At 36.5% G+C, this 22,395-nt stretch overlaps 4 protein-coding genes across 7 annotated transcripts; 2 read left to right on the forward strand and 2 right to left on the reverse strand.

The window, feature by feature from the left end:
- Positions 1-108: 108 nt before the first annotated feature.
- Positions 109-5,097, forward strand: LOC108002280 (uncharacterized). The gene is made up of 6 exons (XM_017063866.3): positions 109-331; positions 2,626-2,818; positions 3,041-3,777; positions 4,027-4,228; positions 4,318-4,536; positions 4,616-5,097. The coding sequence occupies exons 2-6, from the start codon at positions 2,642-2,644 to the stop codon at positions 4,694-4,696; spliced, it is 1,416 nt and encodes a 471-aa protein (XP_016919355.1). The 5' UTR covers positions 109-331; positions 2,626-2,641; the 3' UTR covers positions 4,697-5,097.
- On the reverse strand, positions 4,939-6,788 carry LOC108002284 (ADP-ribosylation factor-like protein 3). Its single transcript, XM_017063877.3, has 5 exons — positions 6,651-6,788; positions 6,110-6,238; positions 5,896-6,027; positions 5,579-5,815; positions 4,939-5,465 (listed from the first exon to the last, which is right to left on the reverse strand). Exons 1-5 carry the CDS (start codon positions 6,651-6,653, stop codon positions 5,424-5,426), a joined length of 543 nt encoding a protein of 180 aa, XP_016919366.1. The 5' UTR covers positions 6,654-6,788; the 3' UTR covers positions 4,939-5,423.
- On the forward strand, positions 6,669-8,465 carry LOC108002281 (E3 ISG15--protein ligase Herc6). 3 transcript variants are annotated; one of them, XM_017063867.3, is made up of 7 exons: positions 6,669-6,812; positions 6,949-7,197; positions 7,269-7,459; positions 7,523-7,652; positions 7,730-7,856; positions 7,925-8,099; positions 8,221-8,465. In XM_017063867.3, the coding sequence occupies exons 2-7, from the start codon at positions 6,953-6,955 to the stop codon at positions 8,388-8,390; spliced, it is 1,038 nt and encodes a 345-aa protein (XP_016919356.1). In that variant the 5' UTR covers positions 6,669-6,812; positions 6,949-6,952; the 3' UTR covers positions 8,391-8,465. The 3 variants fall into 3 exon arrangements, with proteins under 3 accessions (XP_016919356.1, XP_061941865.1, XP_061941866.1); XM_062085881.1 differs by having other exon boundaries at positions 7,616-7,652; XM_062085882.1 differs by having other exon boundaries at positions 7,619-7,652.
- On the reverse strand, positions 7,240-22,254 carry LOC108002283 (uncharacterized). 2 transcript variants are annotated; one of them, XM_062085884.1, is made up of 6 exons: positions 9,667-22,254; positions 9,429-9,595; positions 9,181-9,334; positions 9,015-9,110; positions 8,712-8,923; positions 7,240-8,631 (listed from the first exon to the last, which is right to left on the reverse strand). In XM_062085884.1, exons 2-6 carry the CDS (start codon positions 9,550-9,552, stop codon positions 8,483-8,485), a joined length of 735 nt encoding a protein of 244 aa, XP_061941868.1. In that variant the 5' UTR covers positions 9,553-9,595; positions 9,667-22,254; the 3' UTR covers positions 7,240-8,482. The 2 variants fall into 2 exon arrangements, with proteins under 2 accessions (XP_061941868.1, XP_061941867.1); XM_062085883.1 differs by having other exon boundaries at positions 9,429-22,254.
- Positions 22,255-22,395: the final 141 nt, after the last annotated feature.

Below are 22,395 nucleotides of genomic sequence, written 5' to 3' on the forward strand. Positions count from 1 at the left end.
ACCCGCGCAAATGGAAAATTTACGCGGGCGCGCAATTCCATTGAGCGCGAGGCGCGCGTGGACGAGGTTTGAAAAATATTTGGAGAGGATGCGTGGAGGAGGTGGAGGATGCGTCGAGAGGTGGCAAAGAGCTGTGAACGAAGCACGGTGTTATCGGGTTCCACGCTCGTGGCTTAGGCAGGTAAGTACCGTTCGTCGGGCTACCTTCGACGAGCAGTCACGCCACAACCGTCGTGTCAGGTGTGCACGGCTCTCCCGAGGACCAACGGGACTATCTTCGCCTCTTCCTCTTCATCGCCAAACGCATCGACTTTATTTTCTTCCCTCCAAGGTAATTATTCATCTTCCCGGAAACACGATCTTGAGACACGGCCCATCGACATTTTCTCCTCTTTCTCGCCTCTTTCTCGAGAGAAAGAAACAAAAAGAAAAGGAAAAGATCTCTAACGCGTGTGACTGTTGGAGGGAATCAAAAAGAAGCGAAGTTCGAAATCGAAATCGTCGAACGAAGTTTTTTTTCTTTTTCTTTTTTTTTTTTTTTTCGAACGCGGTTTTATCTTGTCACGCGGTGGTGCGTGTCGCGTAGCGGTGTGTCAAGCTTCAACGATCGTATCCATCGAAAGCACAATCGAACACGCTCTGGTTGATCGTAAATACCGTTGTCGCGCTTACATGATTTTTCATGACTCGTTTATAATAACTGAATCTATTCGAATTCTATTTTCTGCTTCATTCAAAGAAACGATTTTTTTTTCTTTTTCTTTTTCTACTACTTTAGGTGATTCAATACAATTCTTCAAGGTCTCTCGATAGTTTTATCATAAAGCTATCGTTCGAGTTAAATTAACGCGACGAAGAATTAGAAAAAAAAAAAAAAAAGAAAAGAAAACAAAGAATAAACGAATATACTTTTCGAATGAAATTTATCATCGTGTAGCGATACTTTAACACGTATAAAAATTTAAATGATCTATATATATATATATGTTACATGTTTAAATAACGTAAAAAAGGAAGCACTATTGTCATTACTCATTTAGCCACAACAGTTTCAACAATATGAAAAAAATAAACCAAGAACGATAACAACGAGCAATAATGTTATCGTTACGATTGACAAATGTATTTCACGAACGAGAGAGAGAAAAAAAAAGAAAAGGAAAATTCGCTATTATTATTTTAACCTTCGTTTCGTTCGAACTCGCTTTTCCGAATCGGTTGCATCGCGAAACAAGTTTCGCGCCCCGAAAGAGCAACGTCTGGTCGTATAAATGGATCGTATGGCAAATTGTACATACATAACCGTTGTAAAGAGGTATTCTGACCGTGTCTAACGAGCTCCTTTAATTATGTAATAAAATACACCGGTTACGTATACAGAATCTATGAATCATTGAATCGTCTAATAAGTGCCTCTCTCTCTCTCTCTCTCTCTCTGTGCTCTGTGCTCTGTGCTCTTATTCTGTGGCTATCTTAGATCGGAATCTGCATCACCTATCCGAGAAGAACGGTACGCGTTGTTGAACAAAATCATTAATAATACACGAATTGTACCGTTATCTCGTTGACTCTGTTTGTTCGAGCAAGAAGAGAGCGAGAGAGAGAGCGAGAGAGAGAGAGAGAGAAATGAGGTCGAAAAAAAAGGAGGAAAATTGGAAGGGAACGAAAAGGGCGACCGGATGGATGGAACATCTCGTGGTTCCCCGAGGAGGCGAGAAATGATGTCGATGGCCGGTTGACCTTGGAAACCAACCACGAACCGAGAGTTCTCCTCGCTTTCCCTCTCGACCGCGCGCCAACGATCCTCCACTCTCCCTCTATCGGGATCAAAATCTATATTAGGAGAGTAGGCTCGCTCGAGAGGAACGTCGATATTCTCCCGAATATCGGTTTCCTGATGTAAGTGCGTGCATCGTTTTTCCCCGCCATTCTTTTTCTTGTCTCGAGAAAACTCACCATGACCGATTCTTTGAAGGAAAGGAGGAGCGAAGGGGATATTTCGAAAAAAAAAGAAAAAGAAAAAAGTAACGAACCTGACGCTGAATGACGAAGTGGTGCTCGTCATTCGTCAATTGTTCGGCGCGAGTTTGGCGCGTTGGAGGAGCAATGACTAACACTGTGGTACCGTTAGCCCGAATCGTTCCTCCAACTGGAGAATGTCAATTTCAATGCGGTTTACGGTACTGAAATTGCGCGTTAGAATACACCCGATTCGATTGTTGGCAGCTTTTTCTCTCAATCCTCGATAGACCCCCCCGCCATTCATCTCGTGGTTGCAGGGGCGAGACATCGTTTCGGAGAAAATTGAACGAAGAAAGGGGCCAAGACAATGGCCCCAACGTGTCTGACTTCGATCGCTGGTCCGATAACATTCCACGCGCAACGGTATTCGAGTGACCACGAGCCGAAACGTTTCCGGTGTATTATATACCAACGCTTAAAATCCTGGCTGTGACCTGGATACGAGACCCCGCGTCATCCTTAAAATAACTCGACCACGAGATCCCGTTTAGGGTGAACGACTCCTTCGCTTCCTTCGAGCCTCCCGATCGAATAAATCGAATAAAAATTCTCGTGGAGGAAAAGGCTTTTATAATGCGTTAATAATTCATTCTCCCCTCGCAGAGAAAAAGGAAGGATCATGTGGTTGCCGAGAACGTGCATCCTGCTGGGCCTGTTAGTTGCGGCGAAGTGCGAGGACGAGGGTGCCTCGACGGTGTTCCTCGAGGCGGCTAAATCTTTCTTCTCGAACAAGGACAATATCAATGGGCTTCAAGGCCTGGCAAGAGCGTTCTTGGAGTCGGATGGAAGGAACGAGGTAAAATCATCGTTAATAATCTCGTTATAACGTATCCAAGATCCTTTGCACAAAATTCCATAAAATTTAGAAAGTCAGAAAAATCCTGAATTCCATCGAGGTAAATAAAATTAAGTCAAATTGATAACAGAATGATCTCAAACTTTCGAACAATGCTGTTAAAAAACGCATATTAAAAAAAAAATAAAAAGAAAATTATCTACAATTGCGTTTTCCAAACAGGCGAGCAACATGTTTGAGAAGTCTAATCTGGACAGCGTTGGGCAAATCGTCTCAGGAATAGGAAGTTTATTCTCGGGGAACGAAAACGGTCAGGGTATCGATTTCTCGATGCTCAGATCGGTTCTCGATGGGGTGATCGGTTCGAACCAAAAGGATCATACCGAGAGATCATCGAGAGGCGTGGAAACGAAGCAGGATCTTGGGATCGATCTAGAGGGGATCGTGAACATCGGAAGCATGCTGATGGGTCGAAACGGTCGAAATTCCGAGTTGATAATGGGCTTGTTACCGATGCTGTTGTCGAATTTTGCCGGCGAGAGCAACGAAATCGACGGGGCGCCGAGTAAAATTCACGATCACTCGGGCCATTCTTGGTACATGCCGCCGATTCTGGAAAATCTGCACGTGATGTGGGATCACTTCAGCAACTCGGAGTTGGGGCAAACGTTATGGGAGAAGAGCGGCCTCGCGCAATTTGTCGGGCAAATGTCGGATCCGGAGGGGCGTATCCAATACGAGAAACTGCTGGACAGTTTCGAGAATCCAAGCTTGAGGCGGAAGTGGATACGATCGTTGACGAATTACATCGGGGAGTGGATCTCGCATATCTCTGATCCACAAATTCAACAACGTTACCTGAACACCGTTCAATTTGTGGGGAATAGTTTCTTGAAGTCGCAGGGCTTTCCTAAATCGGCTATGTTCGATTCGACGAGGCCGGCAGAGAGTCTTTCTAGGTGTATATATATATATATTTACTATTACTCTCCTTAAAAAAAAAAAAAAAGAAAATTAAAATCTAAATCTCGCGTAATAGAATAAGCGTTGTTTCTTCTTCTTTTTTTAACGTCATCGATCGTTCGAGAAACGTGCAAGATTATCTCTTGTTCTCAGAAAAAAATTAACGTGTAACGATGGTTGTTTAAAAAGAAAAAAGAAAGAAAAAAAATGCATTTAGATTTTATCACGTAATTGTGTTCCGACAGGTTAGTGAATGCAGTAGGAAAGAGACACTTGGGAATGAAAATGGACAGTTCGCAATATATCAAGCCGGCTGTAGCGTACATTAAGGAATTAATCGCCTTGGCTTCGGAGAAAGGGTTCATAATGTCTCGAATAAATGCCAAAGGGATCAGCAATAGGCTAAGCGATATGATTAATAACGATATTATCAATCCGATATTAAAGGTAAAGAAAAAAATAGACAAATAAATAAATAGGAATAATTTATATAAAAATAGAATCGCATTAAGTAAAAATTGTGGATTAATTTTCAGTCTTATCGAGCGTACAAATGGGCTATAAAGAGGCCACAATGCGCCAGTCAAATATTGTGCACCATCAATGAGAAGAATGAATTGGATCAGGAACAACCCCGTCTTCGAAACGTTATGTCGAAAATGACCAGTTTTCCTGCTGCGTGGGCTGTCAGCAACAAATTAGGAACTAATTTTTGGACCCTGTACGGAGCCATCATGGAACACGATATATGCATCGTGAGTAACATTTTGACGAGGAGAAATGTATACTGATATTTGTATAAATTATTGCATAAAAATCTGTTTCAATTTTTAGCAAAAGTATCCAGCTGATTGCACAGACTTCCACGAAGAGGAGATCCGAATTACCACGGAAAATATTCACAGTGAACTTTAATACTTTTTTAATTTAGTGTACCTTGTGAGAGACGATTCACGATTTTTAAAGTCAATTTAATGAATACGCAGCCGTGTCACGCGACTGTGTATTTTTATCTATATAGTTTATAAGATTGTTATTCGTTAAGGAAAGAATGATGTTTTAAAAAAAATATCGAAGACAAGGTTCAAATGTCTCTGTTTCGTTTAAGTGTACATAGAAGAACGCGATAAGGACGCGATCGTCGAATAAGTAGATCATTAACTTTATGAATATTTTATTTATCCTGAAATTTTACGTGAGGATTATTTACCTTCTTTTATACACATCGTGTAACTTTTTTGGTTTCACAGTGCAAAAGATTTTCTTGATCAATTGTGCAGTCACTAGCGATCAAATATATATGTATACGCCACTTATTTGTATATTTTATTTTAATTCGCTTTTGTATTTATTTATTTTCTTTTTTTTTTTCCAAAGAGATCTATAAAAATTCTATCTTATGAGAAGAAGAACACGTGTAAGAAGGCATGTATTACACTATAGGTATTCATTAAGGCATCGTAAATTAGAGCTTTAGAAAAGCTCCTTCCATGAAGGACGGAAGTTGATTGACTAGTAAATCCATTCGTTTACGTTGTCTGTTAACAGCTTTTGTAAATATTAGATAAAAGCCAAATAAAAAGTATGAATGTATGAGAGTATATTGTAAGCTGTTCGATTTTTTAAGACGCTTATGCCAATATTACTTTCTTTTGATATTTTTGCATGCCCATTCAAGACCCTCCTGTGAAATCATAAGATTTCGTCAATAATTTAACCAAAATTACTTAATTTTAATTACTTAATCAACTTAATATAACGTAATGCAACATTTAAATATACGTATAATTGATTTACCTTCACGCCTTTCCCGTCAATAGCAATGCACGATTGTATCTGCCAATCGCGATCTTTGATATTATGTAATCCAAGGCCTTCGGCAATTTCTGCTGCTGTGACTGCTTGTCCAAGATCTTGTTTATTCGCATAAACTAATAATGGAACACCTTTCAATTTTTCTTCCAATAAAAGTTCTGATAGTTCTTGACCTGTTTCCTCTAATCTCTTTATATCCGCACTATCCACGACATATATCTTTGTAAAAAGAAAAAAAAATTATTTAACGCATCTCTTCTGACTGACGTGATGATGTTTGAATAATTAAAATAACTTACCAAAACGTCCGTATTTTCAAAGTAATTTCGCCAATAAGGTCGAATTTTTCGAGCACCTCCTATGTCCCAGACATTCAATTTAAAACCTTCGCTTTGAACACTTTTTATATTAAATCCTTGTGTCGGTGTTACCTTTATAATAAATAATGAATTAGTAACGTAATGTATTAAATTAATATATATATATAATATAAATTCATAACAATGATAATACCTGTGTAATATCTTCACTGGCCAATGATTTTAAAATTGTTGTTTTTCCTGCATTATCCAATCCTAAAAGGAGCAATCGTAACTCTTTATCTGGATTGGAACGTAATTTTCTCAAAATTGATAAAAGTCCCTGTTGTGAATCAATAAGAATGTCTTGTTATTCAAATAAATATTTGTTGGTATTCAAACGTTTAAATTTAAATCGCGCGCGCGTTAACCTAGCAGACGAAATTGCTTCGAGATGGCAGTGTTGCACTCGTACAGAATGGGTGAATTTGTCGTCGAAAATTTTATTAATTTTTTACTGATATATGTTTATTTGAAACATCAAAATACAAAATAAACGATAAGTAGAATTAAAGAGATAATGATTATTTATGAAATACATTGTGATAATATTAGTTATGTTTAAACTCAAGAGTGCAGTTGTTGTTAGGTTATGTTTCGAATATTCGTGTTTTACGAAAATGTTTTTTAAATGATATCGAAAGATGCATATTATTGTGAAGTGCATTAAAAATTAATTTTCTTTGTTTTCTTACCATTTCTTGTTGTTATTTATGAAACGGGAGCAAAAAATGTGGCAATAGTTTACCACGTCACGTCAATCGTTCTGTTACCGTCCGTCGAATTTATTGTGTTGTTGTCTTTCGTATCTAAGGAAACTGATGGTACCTGCGTCATTTGACCAATAATCTTTCACGGTATATATTTGCATAGAGACATAAATTAACGGATGTACATTTATCTACTTTTGTATCGTTCAATATTAAATGTAGTTTTAAAAAAACTTAAAAATCTATATATATATATATATAAAAAAATGTATTTTGTTTTTAGAAACATGACATTTTATTATGCTGGTTTTAATACCAGCATGTTGTTTTCTAACAATGGAAATATTATCTTTATAGTAGATTCATTTACTAAAGTACCATTTTCTGGTATTACCGGTTTTCAAATAGGCTGGAATTATTTTCTTATTTGGAAAGGGAAAGAATTATATATCTCTCAAAAATTTGAGGAAAATAACAAAGAAGCGGATTCAAATTTTCAACTGATACAACCATTAGAAAAACCATTAGATAGGTATATTTAGATAACTAGACTAGAAAATTATACATTCAAATGTGAACTTTATTATCTATCTTTATTTATAGTATAAATCAAGCTGCAATTGGCAAAGATAAAATAATACTTTTATTTGATGATAATGAAATATGGCAATATAAAATCTATGAAAAAACATGGAAAAAAGTTATCAATTTCATTTGCAATAGTAATGATTCAGAAAATGAATATCCTGTTAAAATAATACAAGAAGAATGCGCTGTTGTTCTTACTAATTTAGGTACATTTTGTAATACGTATAACAAGTAATAAAATTTGTATACACATTGAAAATGTGATTTAGGTCGAGTTTTTAATATTCCTACCCTGATTGATATTCCAAAGAGAATTCGATTCATAGATATTGCATGTGGATTTGATCACACTATCTTGTTAGCAGAGAATGGTGACCTTTATTCAATGGGAATGGGAACGTATGTATCATTTCGATTCTACATTATTCCACAAATTAATACAATCAAAGTAAAATGAATTGATTCGTACGAAACAGGCGTGGTCAATTAGGACACAACGATTTAGAGGACTGCGACAACCCAAAACTCGTTGAAGCTTTAGCTGGGATCAAAGTAACGCAAATTTCAGCTGCAGGTTGGCACAGTGCTGTAGTAACAAATCAAGTGAATACTCTTGCAATAAATAAGTGGATTCGATAAAGATACTTTTTAACGATCATTTTTAATTATAGGGTGACCTCTATACTTGGGGATGGAATACGAACGGAGAATTGGGATTGACTAATCAAGAGAGCAAAGTAATTGCTGTGCCTACATTGATAGATTTTACAAATGATAAAAACGAAAGCGTAGAAATTTTTGTGGAAAAAGCTCAATGTGGAAATACGTTTACGATTTGTATGACGAGTACGTTAAAAAAAATAATATTATAAAGAAAAGAGGATCAATTCTGCAAGTCGTTAAGTTACAAAATTATCAATTAAATAATGTAATTAATTGTTTAAATAAATATGAAATTCACTTTCAGATGATGGAACATTTTGGGGATGTGGATGTAACAAGTATGGTCAATTAGGACAATCTCCGGAGAAGCTTGCAAATTCGATGAAGTTTATCAAACTCGATACCTCTATGATTCCCGGAACTATTAAAGATTTCAAGTGTCGTGAATGGGGTACAATCCTTATAACAAATTGATATTGTAATTTTTAACAATAATCTGGTTAAGTCTGTAAAAAAAAAAAAAGAAGAGAATAAAATATTTTTTAATAATTTATGTTTTTGATCATTTAATGTTGTGCGTTATGTGTATTTGTTTCAAAATAGGACGATGCCTCGTTTGCTTCTATTAATGGTAGAATAAATAAACGATTGCATTTCAATTGCATTTCGTCGTCCAAAGAAGGTGGAGGGGTTGGAGGTACTTCGTGAACTTTAGCTGTAACATAAAAATCATATAATTCGTTTTTGTCTTTGCGATATTTTTTAAACTAAAGAGAAATTTGCATTTCACACTACCTTTTTTATTTTTTTCAACTTTTTTAAGCTTTTGTAACAGGTCGTTTTTCCTTAGAAGTTTTTGCAATTGTATGTTGAAAGGAGTTATCCTATACTCAGCCGGTTTCATCAGACGTGGATGTCGGAAAGTAAATGGCAAAGTATAAGTCTGCACTTCAATTGGTTCAATGAAAACTGAGTAAACGAGAGCGTATCGCAATTCGTTCGCGTACCTATTTACCGACAATTATTTATTTATTTTTTTTCTATCCTAATCTTATCTTGCTTTTTAACTAAATGTTTCATTTTAAAAAATGAACTCACATATCGTAAGTGGAATCAATTATGATATTCAAAACTAAAACGGGATCGATGTTACTTAAGAATTTCGTTTCCTCTTGCGAAATGCAGTCTTGTAAGCTTCTCACAAATGTATACAAGCCATTATTAAAAACGGACAATAAAAATTTACACGACTGCACGAACCTACCTTTTCATCGATTCATTCTCCTCCATCTCTTCTTTCATTTCATACACAATTTCCTCCCAATACGGTATTCGATTCTGTTGAGATATTTTGTTACCAACTGTGATAAAAATATTCTTCATCTCTTGAAAAAATTCTTTCCTTGTATACTTCTTATCTTATATATAAATAAGTTATAAATAGAACGATAATGTAAAAAAAAAAAAAAATAAATAAATAAATAAACTCAAACGTTTTTATAATCTCGTTACCTCGAAGCAATTTAATTTCACCAGCCAACCAACTGATCAGAACAGCCATGTAATACTCGTCGAGTTCCTCTTTATAACGTAGCATATAAAGGGCCAAAGTATCCAAAAACCAAAAGGACGCCATATTCGTGGCGTAATCGGTAATCTGGAGGATTTCACCTAACAATCTGTAGAAAAGAAAAAGTTTGCATATATTTCAATTCGATATTTCGATTAGCTGGTATTATATCATTCTAACCTAATGAGATCTCGAGGTTTGTCGTTTTCGACATTGATCGATGTGTCGACCAGGCATTTGAACGTACGCGGAAGTGTTCGCAGAAACTTTTTCGGAAATTCATTGCAATTGGTTTCATGAGTCAACTCTGATTCTGTTTGCTACAATTTTATAAGCAATATAAATTTCGCGAATTCACAATCGAAATTAAATTTTATCTAACTAGAAAAAAAAATACAAAGAAATAATGGAAATAAAATGTAAATGTTCGATAGCGGAAGAATAAAATATATAATATTTTAATTAAAAACCTCGCGTGATTGATCGTTTTCATTTTTGTTAAAATTCATCCTTAAGATCGTTATTTTTATCAATCTTTTTGCCAAACACGAATCGTCTGCAACTGAAAAAAAAAAAAAAAAAGAAAAAAAAGAAAAAAATGTTCAGAGAGATCGATGCCTCGAATTTAAAAATTGAATCAAACCGAGGAGGCAAGATTTCGGGAATTAATGTATGTCGGTAATAAAAAAGAGTCACAGTAGAACGGTTCGTTCGTTTTTTATTCATTGATTTTATTTTTTAATTTTTTTTTTTCCATATTTTGTTCAATATTTTCAGAAAATAACACTCCAAAGCGAAAAAACCGTATATTCTCACCAATCCCAATGTGTGTATAATATATATATATTATACTTCTCATATATAATATATATGTATATATATATAATATATATATATAATGTATACTTTTATACTTTATATATAATAATATTATGTAGAGTAGCGCACACTTTAGACTGTTATCGATACCTTTTATAATTTTATCGATAAATTACAAATATTGAAAAACATGAAACAGACACAGCCGGCGGAGGGACACGGGGACTTGGGCGCTTCTGGGACATATTATTTCTGCGGAACCGTGCAAAAAAAAATCCTTTTGTTCTTTCGCGGACGCGCTTTGTCGCGGCTTTCGTTTCGCTCGATAGTTCTCGGATTGGATAGCGCCCGTGTTTGATCGACGACCATTCTCGAGAAAGAGATCGAAAGGTGGGAAGACCGAGTGGAATGGGCGAGAGAGAAAAAAAAAAAAAGAAAAAGAAAAAAAAAGAAGGAGAAAAAGAAAAAGAAAAAAGAAAAGAAAAGAAAAGAGCAACGTTTTTTCTTCCCCCGTTCGTTCCTTCTTCTTCTCTCCTATTCTCCCTCCCTCCCCCCTCAAAGAAAAAGAAAAAGAAAAAGAAAAAGAAAAAGAAAAAGGAAAACGCGAAGAGAGAAGCAAGGGAAACGGAAAACACGACCGATAGCGCGTCACTTTTCGGGATACTTCTCTACTACTTAAATACTTATATATTATATTCGATCGCTCGAAAATCCCCGAGTCCCGGCACGACTGACATTTTTTTTTTTTTATTTATATATTTTTCACACCGAAGTCAGAAAGGCAATACGCAGTATGAACTTACTTAGTACATTTGTGTGTGTATGTGTGTACGCGTATGTGTGTGGCTTTTACAACTATTATCCTTTTTGTTTCTCTCTCTGTTTTCTTCTTCTTCTACTTCTTTCATTCTTTTTTTTTTTTCACATTTGAGTTGTGGCTCTTTGTTACTCTTGTTGTCGTTTTCCGTAATTTAATTCGTGTTCGTTCAGTTTTCTTTTACTTCTTCTTTCTTTTTTTTTTTTCCATGTTTGCTTCCACGCGTTCTTCCCTGCATTTTTCGTATCCTAACAACATTCCATTTGTTTCCATTTTTGCCCCGAATTTCGTCGTTTCGACCGCTTTACACCATATCCATCAATATAATTTCCCTTTTTTTTTTATTCTTTTTTTTTTTATTTTTTTTATTTTTTCTTTTTTACATCTTTGCCTCTATCGTTCCTCCTTCCTTATCTTCTTTCCTGCTTTTCAAGTTTAATATAGCTTTACACTAAGTAATATAGCGCTGCTTCAATCGTTCAAAATTCCGTCTTCCCCCGTTCTTCCCGAGTCTCGATAATCATCCGAAGATACATGAGAGTAAGAGGGAGAGAGGAGAGATGATACAGAGAGAAGAGAAAGGAGCGTAAGAGGAGGGTGCTCTCGGAGGGGTTCTGTGAAGTGAAAATCGTATACAGATGCAGCCAATGAAATTTGTATATATCCAAAAAAAAAAAGAAAAGAAAAAAGAAAAAAAATAAAAAGAAACTGAAAAGAGAAACAAAAATGAAGAAACAAGAAATCAAACAGGAGGACGGAAGAAGAAATTGGTAGGATTTAAGCGAGAAGTGATTTCAAGTCTTTCTTTCCTCTTCTTCTCCAATCTAATTTTGATTTATCTTTTCTAATTAACGATCCCTCGATTAATAACATTATAATCGTTATCATCCTAGAAAATGATCGAAACCGAGATATATAATGTTTGAAAGAGAGAAGAAATCACTTGTAAAAAAGAAATCTAAAACAAATGGAAAAGCATAAAAAAAAAATAAAACCGAGGAAATTAAATATTTTCAATCGATTTTATTGAAAATAATACAACAAAATATTTCATAATAATAATAATAATAATAATAATAATAATAATAATAATTAAAAATAATTAATGATACGTACTGCTCTATTCGGTATCTAAATAATCATGTCTTAAAACGTCATTTAAATAATAATAATATTATCGTCGTCATTAATTATCGTAATAAAATAAAATAAAATAAAATAAAATAAAATAAAATAAAATAAAATAGAATAGAATAAAATAAAATAAAATAAAATAATAATAATGATAATAATAATAATAATCGTAAAGACAATAAAGTTAATAATAATAATAATAAAAATAATAATAATAATAATAATTATATTATATAATAATGCATCAATAAACAAACTTAATAATCTAATTATTGGTTAATGATTCGTCATTGTCCTTGATCGCTATCAATGGATCTTTTTCTTTACCTAGTCATTAATAATGGATAATTAATTAATTCATTAATTAAATTACACGTTGCTTGGATATGCACATACAGATATAAAGTTGTTTTTGGTCCCACCTAACTGCAAACATTATATTCGTACAATTTTTTTTTTTTTGTTTTTTGTTTCGCATGGATCGCTTTACATGTAATGCGTGTATGTAAGTGTTACTGTGTGTCATGTTTAAGGTGTTTGTTTACGTGTGCCCAAGTTGCGAAAAATCTATTGTTTAACTATCGGTAAAGCTGTCGTTTCTTGAAAAATTTGTAAATTCGCGTATACACATGACAATGTTCCGTTGCCCATACATACATATATGTATATTATTAACATTGTTTCTCTGCCATTATCCTTTCTTTCTTTCGCTTCCGTTTATATATTGTATCCTTATTACCCTCTATCACCTTAGTTCACTCTATTTTCATGTTTCGCGGAACTCTTGTGATCGTTCCCTTCGGGCGGTCCGAAATAATCAAAAAGAAAGAAAAACGAAAAACCGATCGTACCGACATCGCGCGACCAAATACGATCTCTTGCCGTTTGCGGAAACTTTCCTTTCGCCTCGAAAATTCGAACGAAAATTTCATATCTTTCTGTTCCATCAATTTTCTATTTCTTCTACTCGTGTTGCCAATTCGTTGCACAGTTTCGTTTCCCGGCAATGAATGGACGCGTCGCTCGAGACATGTTCTCCCTTTTATCGAACATGTCTTCCCGTACTTTTTTCCGACATGTATTTCTTTTTTCTTTTTTTTCTTTTTTTTTTTTCCCTTTTTTTCTTCCTTTTCAAAAAGAAAAACTGTTTACAACTGGCATTTCGTTATACTTTTTTCTCTTTTTTTCTTTTTTTTCTTTTTTAAAATACGCTTAAGTTACCTAGTAACATTACTCTCACTAGATACATCACCGTGCGAAGGGGAACGACGCTCGAACGACGTTTCTTTCGGATAGATTTATCTTTTCGAGAAATTCGAGGATGCGTTTGTTTCCAACGTCGAATCCGTCGCTCCCATCTTCCACGATAATATTTTACAGCCAATCGAGATAATTTCGACGCGAGGCCGCCATTCGCGGCACCGCCTCTATTACACCTAATTTTAATCTTTCTCATTAAGGCTAGGTTACGCGAATTTTATTTTACAATTTATTTCTCGCACGAATACTGGTTTATATCAGTCGCACATTTTTCCATCGGCCTGGTTGATCATTTTCCGTACCACAATTCGAAGATGTCTTATACCCGTCGATGCTCCTTCTTAATACACGAGATCTTCCGTTTCTACTTTAAACCTATTCGAATCGGAAGGAAACAGCGCGGGAAAACATCAACGATTTGTCGTAAATTGAACACACAATTCGAACCAGACTTTATGCGGGGTAATGCCAGTTGCACGCTTCCTCGGAGACGAATTTCACAATATTGGGGGAACACGTGCGCTCCCGCCAATCGAATTCAATTTAAATGTTAGAGAAATAAATGCTACGGCCGATCGACCATTCGTACATTCTATTCTAAAATAGCAAAAATAACTATAGTACGTAATGTTGAAAAAAATTCGATTAAAAGGAATGTTCATGAAATCGAATGAAAGAAAAAAAAGAGAAAGAAAAAAAAAAAAAACGAAAGAAAATTTGGAACGCGAACGCACGTTTTCCTACTCGTCTCCTCGTCTGCTATTCGGCGAGACAATCGACACGGCTTCTCGAAACGTGGGGGGGAAAAAAAGAAAAAAAAAATTTCTTTCGATCGCAGTCGATAATCGATTAATCGAACAAATCGATTTCGTTTCCGGAAGTCGTGTCGATCGGTCGATCGAACTTTCGCGTCGCATCATTAACACATTTCAAACATTATAACCTCACAACCATTTTGATAACAATCAACCTTCAACAAAAGAGCGTTCCTACTTCAAAGAATCTTTAAAAAATGCGTCAGCCAGCGAATCCACTGCCAGTATATGCTTACGTTGTTTCGTTTCGTGCTTACGTTTCCCCTTTTTCCTTTCGCAATCATCTCTTCTCCCTTCTTCCGATCGTTCCCGATAACCGGAAGTCAATTCTGCCGACTGACGTATCACATGTTTCAAAGTTGCGAACCACGTACTTGCGATCTGTTCGTCACTCGCCACTCTCATTCATTCGCAATTCGCATTCGAACGCGATTCAAAAGAATGCCCAAAGTATGTCTTTTTTTTTTCTCTCTCTCTCTCGATCAAGCTTCGATCTCAACCGTTCAAACCGCATTTACAGCCGCTTCCGTTAGACCATCGAGGACTCATGCATCAATGTTTGCTTCCCCCGAATACCGTAAAATTCTCTTTATCGACGATCACTCGTGCCAGACGGTTGGTTCTTTGTTATCGGTTTAATAAAAAATCGAAATATGACGAGCGATCGCCGATAAATTTCAATTGGCTGACGGATCCACGATTATAATTTAACAATTATCGAATAAATTTGCCGACGATTGGTGCACGCAGTCATCGCTGGTGAATACGATCGTTTTTTTTTATACCTCGAACGAATCGACGATCGCGGACCATCGACTTCAGAATATTCTCTCTTCCCCGTATACATAATTCCGTGAATCTATCGATCAACAAAAAAAATTATACGATTTTGAAATTCAATTTATAAAAAAAAAAAAGAAAGAAAACACTTTAATCTCTCCCGGCGACGATCCTAATCGCGCTACGATTACGTACGTCAACTTTCTATACAATTCGCGTTCGACTGTTCTCATCGTTCGATCGAAGCATATCGATATATCTCGCACGCGATACATTGGTCAAGCGCATTCGTAACTGCGTCTTACTTCTTGAAAGATTGGTCTATCGATGTATTACAATTGTGATACAAGTATGTGTTTCGTGTATATACGTATTGTTTCGCGAATCTTTTACAAATAATAAACCGTACCGTGTATTTGTCGCGAGCATGTGTATGTATTCGTTTATGTATACGTGTACGTGTGTATCGTAAAAGATACAGGTTATGTTGTGTGTATCGTCTGAATGAATCGATCCCGCTTACATTCCTCCAACGAGCTCTCCTGCATCGCGAAACGGGTGAAAAGGAAAAGTGTTCGAAACGAAAGAAAAATCGCGCGAGCGATCGACCTTTAAAAGTGAAATTAACAGAGAATGGCTGCCTAGTATAGCGAATGAAGGGCCGGTGGTTTCGCTCGCACGTGGACGTAGGGTTACCGTGGACGAACTCAAAGGGCCCTCCTCCCTCCCCAGAGTTACGATCGAACGCGACGCCGTTTGCTCGATTGCTCCTAGCGGACTCGCAATTATTAATAATCGTCAACGAGATTAATTAATGGCGCATATACACGCCGCGTAAACGCGCGCGTGACCTCTGCGCGCCGCTTTAATATTAATCTATATATATATATATGTATATATATATATATATATATATATATACATATATATATATATTTATGTATGTGTGTATATATATATGTGTATATATATATATATATATAAACGACAGCGCCTACCGCCTATAAGAATGACCGATAATCGATATATAATCATCGCGGTGTAAACAATAAATGGCGACACGTATATCGAGAGGTCTCGTATTTATAATATATAATCTATGTAACGCTTTGGACGCGCCTTTTTTAAACTCCTCCCTTTCGATACGAAACGATAATATATAACTGTAAAATCCATGTGGAATATAAAAAATATTCTCTCGACGTTTCCTACCTAACTATATGAAACACTGCGCTAAGACTGTATACTTCGTTACGAAACGTATATGCGCGCGCACGTCTGTGTGGGTACTTGTCTCCGTGTCATGTGTCTGAATGTAAGTGTATATGCACATTATGTGCCCGTGTATACATGTATATCCGTTTTATTTCACGCGTAACTGCATCGGTGTGTCGTGTGTGTTGCCAGACGTTTCTCGTAACTTCAATGTACTTCGTGTATACCTTTTCTTCCGTGTATACGTGTGTTCGTATGCGTGTATCGTCAATTTCTTTATGTATGATCTTTCTGGTTACGAGCTTACGCGAAAGTGTTACGTCTATAAGAGGCGAGGACAACCTGGGGTCCAGATTTCGACGACGTATACCTAACTGTAGCGCCTAGCTACTCGCGGGAATGCATCGATCGCCCGCTTCTTCGAGACTCGCCTCGAGTTTTTTCTCGAACGATCAAAACCGCAGAGAATCGCGGAGAATCGCGGGATAATACCGGACCATAGGCACACCTCGGCCCGTACAAAGATCTCTTAAACTCTACGAGATATGCCGCTCAACGAAACAGGAGTTGAAAAATAAGGAGAGAGGTAGGGCTAACGGACAAGGGCAGGGATACAAGAGTAGAATGTATAAGAAGATTCGCGATCAGACTCGGATCCGACTGCGAGAAGGTACGAAGAAGATCATTTCATTTTTTTTTTCTTTTTATATATATATATTCTTACTGCGTGCAAAAAAGTTTATCCGTGAATGTGTATCTGTTACACTTGCATTGTACTTGATACGAGCGATTACGATATAAAGGGGCGAGGTGAGAGAAAGGAGAGAGAGAAAGATAGATATATATATATATATAAATGAAAACTTAATATCGGCTACGTTCTGCGGGGGTTAATGTCGATGGTCGATCGATCGAACCGATCGAACTTGCGCGTCGGAAATACACCGTACATATCGATACACTGGAAACTTAGCGTCATCTATACACAAGGGCTACCTAAGAAATATAAGCTTTCGGCAGGCGAGATTAAACGATAGATACGCCACGCCGAAATACGCCTGCGCGAAAGCGTCCACGGTTTTGCTCCGCTTTTTTTTTTTTTATTTACTTTACAAGACATTTAAGACTGGCTCTGTTGCGATTAGACGAGTGTTCAACGAGTGCTTAGGGACCAGGGGACCGTTGCAATTATATTTATCTTTTTTTTTTTCTTTTTCTTCTTCTTCGATCTTTGCCCGAGTTTCCATCTAAAAGAAGAAAGAGGGCGTTCTCAAACGTTATTCGATACTCGTTCGATCTATCGCATCGAACGAGTATCGAGCAAACTTAGACGAAAAAGAATATGGCTGAAAAGATCTGGTTTCGCGATTCGATGAATTTTTTTTTTTTTTTTTAAAGAAAACATCACCGTAGTCGTTGAAAACTCGATGAAGGAAAAACAGTGTTGTACCGGTAAGGTTAGTAATCGTGTCGTAATCGCAGCATTGTGGTGATTTGATGTGTACGTGTGTACGTGTCAGTTTTACAGAAAGTGATGCATAATGTCTATACGCGGTATGTACAAGGTTGATCTCTATTCGACGCACGGGCAAACACCGCGTGCCGGTGTTCGCGCGATTTTATGCCCAAATTAGATTATACAAGTTGTTTAAACGATGGTCTCGCGCCTTCGACGTGGCAAAGCAGCGCGAAGAGACGCGTGAACGTCCGCATATCGGACATATTATTATTATTATTATTAATATTATTATTATTATTGTTATTATTATTATTATTATATAAAAGAGAAGAGCTGCGGAACGAAGATCTTCCGCGGAATGTATCTTTAATCTTCGCCTCTCGACGCGACTCACTCGTTAAACTCCTCGTCACTCGTGTTCAACTTCTCGATTCGATATACGACGTGAATGCCCTGTTTGCCGATGGTAAGCACTAACACTAATTACATTATCGGTCCAACGAAAGAGAAAATAAGGGAAAGTTATCGAGATTTTCGGGAAAAAAGAAATGGCGCGCACGGCATCGATCGCGTTTTTCACGTGTTTCGTTCATCCTCGATAAGAATCGGGTATGCGAGATATATCGCGCATTCGCGAAAAATCGTTCGAACATCCATCGTTCTTCCAGTGGATCGTCTGTGCCCGTTGAAACACAGGCTGGATAGAAAAATCTTTTTTAGAAACAAATACGGAATGATCATGGAATGATCGAAACGACTGGAAAGAATGATCGATCGAACGTTATTTCCCTTTTTCTTTTTTCTTTTTTTCTTCGACTTTGATCGACGCGCGCCGAGGAATTTGTGGGGGGGAAAAAAAAAGAAACAGTGGTAGAGGAGAAGATTGAAGCGATCAAAAAAAGAAGGAAGAAAAATAAGAACAATCGATAACGAAGCTTGAAATAAAATCGGTGGTATTTGAAGGTTTCCCCTTTTGCAGGTATGAACGTATTACTCGACCGTTTCCTCTGTCTGTTCGCGAGAGAACTATAAGTACTTTGAACGAAAAGAAGAGGGAAAGGGGGGAAGGGGAGGCGCGAGGAGAGAAGAAACTCGATAGAGCTACGTAAGAAAAGCTTAGATTCGTAGAAGAAACTAACAACGAATGGGAGGTGTTCACGGGCCGGAGTCGGGATAAGAAACGGGAAAGTAATCTACGACAAAAGTAACAAGAAATAAAAGATTGCACTTGGGTTTGTCTCGTGGGCCTCGCGTTATTTAAAAAATATAAAAAAAAAAAAAACATGTTACAATGTATAAAAAAAGAAAAAAAAAAAAGAAAAAGATGAACGTACGTATACTTAAGAAATTGATCGTTTTTCGTGTGTTTTTTTTTTCTTTTTTTAAATTGAAATAATTAATCGATAATCTTAACGAATACGAATAACGATCATGATGAATAATGACGACGATGAGAATAATAATAATAATAATAATAATAATAATAATAATAATAATAATAATAATAGTAAAAGTAACGATGATCCGGGAAACGATATGTAAGGAGGACGATGATAACGATACAGATGATTCGATGATAACGATAATGAGATAGGTGAGGATGATTAATGATAAGTACCACATAAACTAATCTATTAACAAACGCACGATTATGTTCGCGTTAACGCAGACACGCCCACCTACGATCCCTACACATGCTAATATGTATATGCATTCCTATATTTACGAGTGATGTAAATTTTTGAAAGGCTCGCGGACTAACTAATATTCTTGCAATGTAATTCTAAACTGTACTAATAATACAAGATAATATTTATAATGATAATGGTATAACACATAGACGTATGCGTGCGTGTCTGTTATTCGTTCGCGAACGCATGCCCGTCGAATTCACAGACGCCTTCTAACAACGATATCAATAATTAATATCTAATAATAATAATAGTAATAATAATAATAATAATAATAATAATAATAATAATAGTAATAATAGTAATATACTGAGAGTATATACTCTACTTACTAAAAAATAGCGATAATAAAAAATAATAATGTAACTGTATCAATGTTAATAAAAATATCCATAATAATATTAATAATAATAATAATAATAATAATAATAATAATAATAATGAACAAACGTAACAGCAATTAATACGCGTAATTAAATCAATGAGTCTGGTCGTTAGCATGTGTATATATATATATGTATATATATACACATATACATATATATATATACATATACATATATATATATACATATATATGTATATGTATATATATATTGTATAGAGCTAGGCGGAACAAGCGCTTCGTTATACGACGACAATCGTCGTAATCGGGGGGGAGGGGGGGGGATTCGTCGAAACGATTAAGTATGCCCTATTTAAGGATCGATCCCGTCGTCGACCAGGAAATATACGGAAATAGACGGCAAGACGGCTCGCTTTCGCGTCGACGTTTCGTCTCGAGGATAATTCTTTCTTTCTTTCTTTCTTTCTTTCTTTTTTTTTTTGCTTTTTCTTTTCTTTTTTATTTTTATTTTTTTTTTTTCTCTTTCGAAAATTCGGGAAACGACGAGACGAAGGCGCGTTGCGCCATCTTCGAAGCTTCACCGTGTAGAGAGCACTCGATTATCATTAATTATTTAATCGTAGGGGAAAATTGGCGACAATGTTTCGCCCCTCGTGTGCACCTTTCCTTATTTTCTCTTTGATCCGTAGCGATCGTTTCTTTTTTAATCGAGAAGGGTACGCTCGAAGAAGGGTCCCGATCTTTCTTCACAGCCTCGCTTTACACGCGGTTCTCAGTCAACGATACGAAAAACGTTTCCCTCCGCGCTGCTTTCCCGATGATCACCAACGACGATTATCGCAAAATCTCGCGTTCCCTCTAATATTTTTTTTTTTTTTTTTTATTTTTTTTTTTTTTATTTATTTATTTTTTTTTTTTTCTTTAAGAGCATATAAAAAGTCGTGTGGCACATTGACGGTTGGAATGTTATCATTGTTTTCATTAAATTTATAATAAGAATCATAATAATTAATAATAGTAGTAATATAGTACTTCTTTGTGTTGTTAATAATATTCTTTTATGTATGTTTAATAATAATTAATAATAATAATTAATAATATATATATTTATATATATAATATATATAATATGTACCTTTTTTTTTTTGTTTACTATAGTAGTTTGTTTCCTCTGCACTTATCGTTTATATTTCTGTGCTGACTGCGGGTTTTGATTTGAAGGGGACTTTCACCCGATCCCGATCGTCTAAAGCAACGCGCATCGATCGTTCCTCGAATCCGGCGATCGTGGAAAACGAGACGAGCCGAATCGGAGAAAAACGATTCAACCAACGTGATTGCATCGCGACGATGCGGGCTCCGGGCGATCCTTGCTTATTTTATTTTTATTTTTATTTATTTATTATTTATTTTATTTTATTTTATTTTATTTTATTTTTTTTTTTTGTTTGCATTGCTCTTCGTGGCATCTGCGTTTGCGTTGATCACTGTTGGATATAATATGAGATGTATAGATTTTTTTTTTAGTAGCTTGTATACTTGTAACTTGGATGCACGGCGATCGCAGCGAGAGGCCGCGTGGAGCGATCGCGACGTGCCCTGCTCAGACAGAGAGAGATGTCTATTGTTGCTGCTTGTATGTGTTGCCGGTTGCATTGTTCACAAGTGCCCGGGTGAGTATGCAACCCGTAGGCACGCGCAGGGAAACGATCGGACGTTTTGCGACGCCACCGGCCCCGAGTTGAACGCGGTGTCGTCTTCGTTCGTTCGTGTCGAGCTTCCCCTTCTTTCGAATCGATCGCCTTTCTTCACCTTGTGCCTAGTATTTATCATTGTGTTCGATACAATAAAAATCGCGATTTCGATCGAATCGCGACAGATCGTCAAGGCGCCAGATTAAAAAAAAAAAAGAGGGAAGGCGATCGACGAGATAATCGGGGCCGAGATGGCGTCTGTCACGAACGCACCCCGCTTTAAACTGTAAGGAGACGACTGGTATCGGGAGGCTGCAATATTGTTGTAGCTGTATGTAGAAAGCAGACTGCGTGTAGTATTATTTGTTATTAACTTCTGGTGTTCGTTTTAGCGTGTCACTGAGTGTGCGTGTGTGGTCGGAAAATGCAAGGTGAATTTTTTTTTTTTCAAATTGCGTTTGCCATAGGTTGTCCAGAGGGGGGGGGGGAGGGGGAGTTGCTCGTGTGGATGGATATGACGATCATGTCCAAAAAATGGTGGATTTCGGTGCGGAGGGATCGGAGCGTGGGGGATTTAGATCCGGTTGGATTCTTAGTTTTTCCTCTTTTTTTTTTTTTTTTTTTTTCGTTTTGTTTTATCTTTTTTTCGCTTAATTCTTCTTGTCCTTAATTTACCTCTTTCGCTCTCGCGTATTTTTCTTTTAAACTTTTAAAAACTTTGTAGCGCATCGGAACGTGCCCGGCCTCGCCGGTTGAATTTCGGCGGGACGCGTATTCTCGCCAAGGAGGAGAACGATCGAGTGCCCCGGTCCTGGTTCGGGAATGAAACGAAGAACGAGAACACACGGTGAACATCTCGAAAAAGTCTCTCGTATACGT

Source organism: Apis cerana, linkage group LG15 (genome assembly GCF_029169275.1).
Source record: "Apis cerana isolate GH-2021 linkage group LG15, AcerK_1.0, whole genome shotgun sequence".
In the NCBI taxonomy this organism is placed as follows: Eukaryota; Metazoa; Arthropoda; class Insecta; order Hymenoptera; family Apidae; genus Apis; species Apis cerana.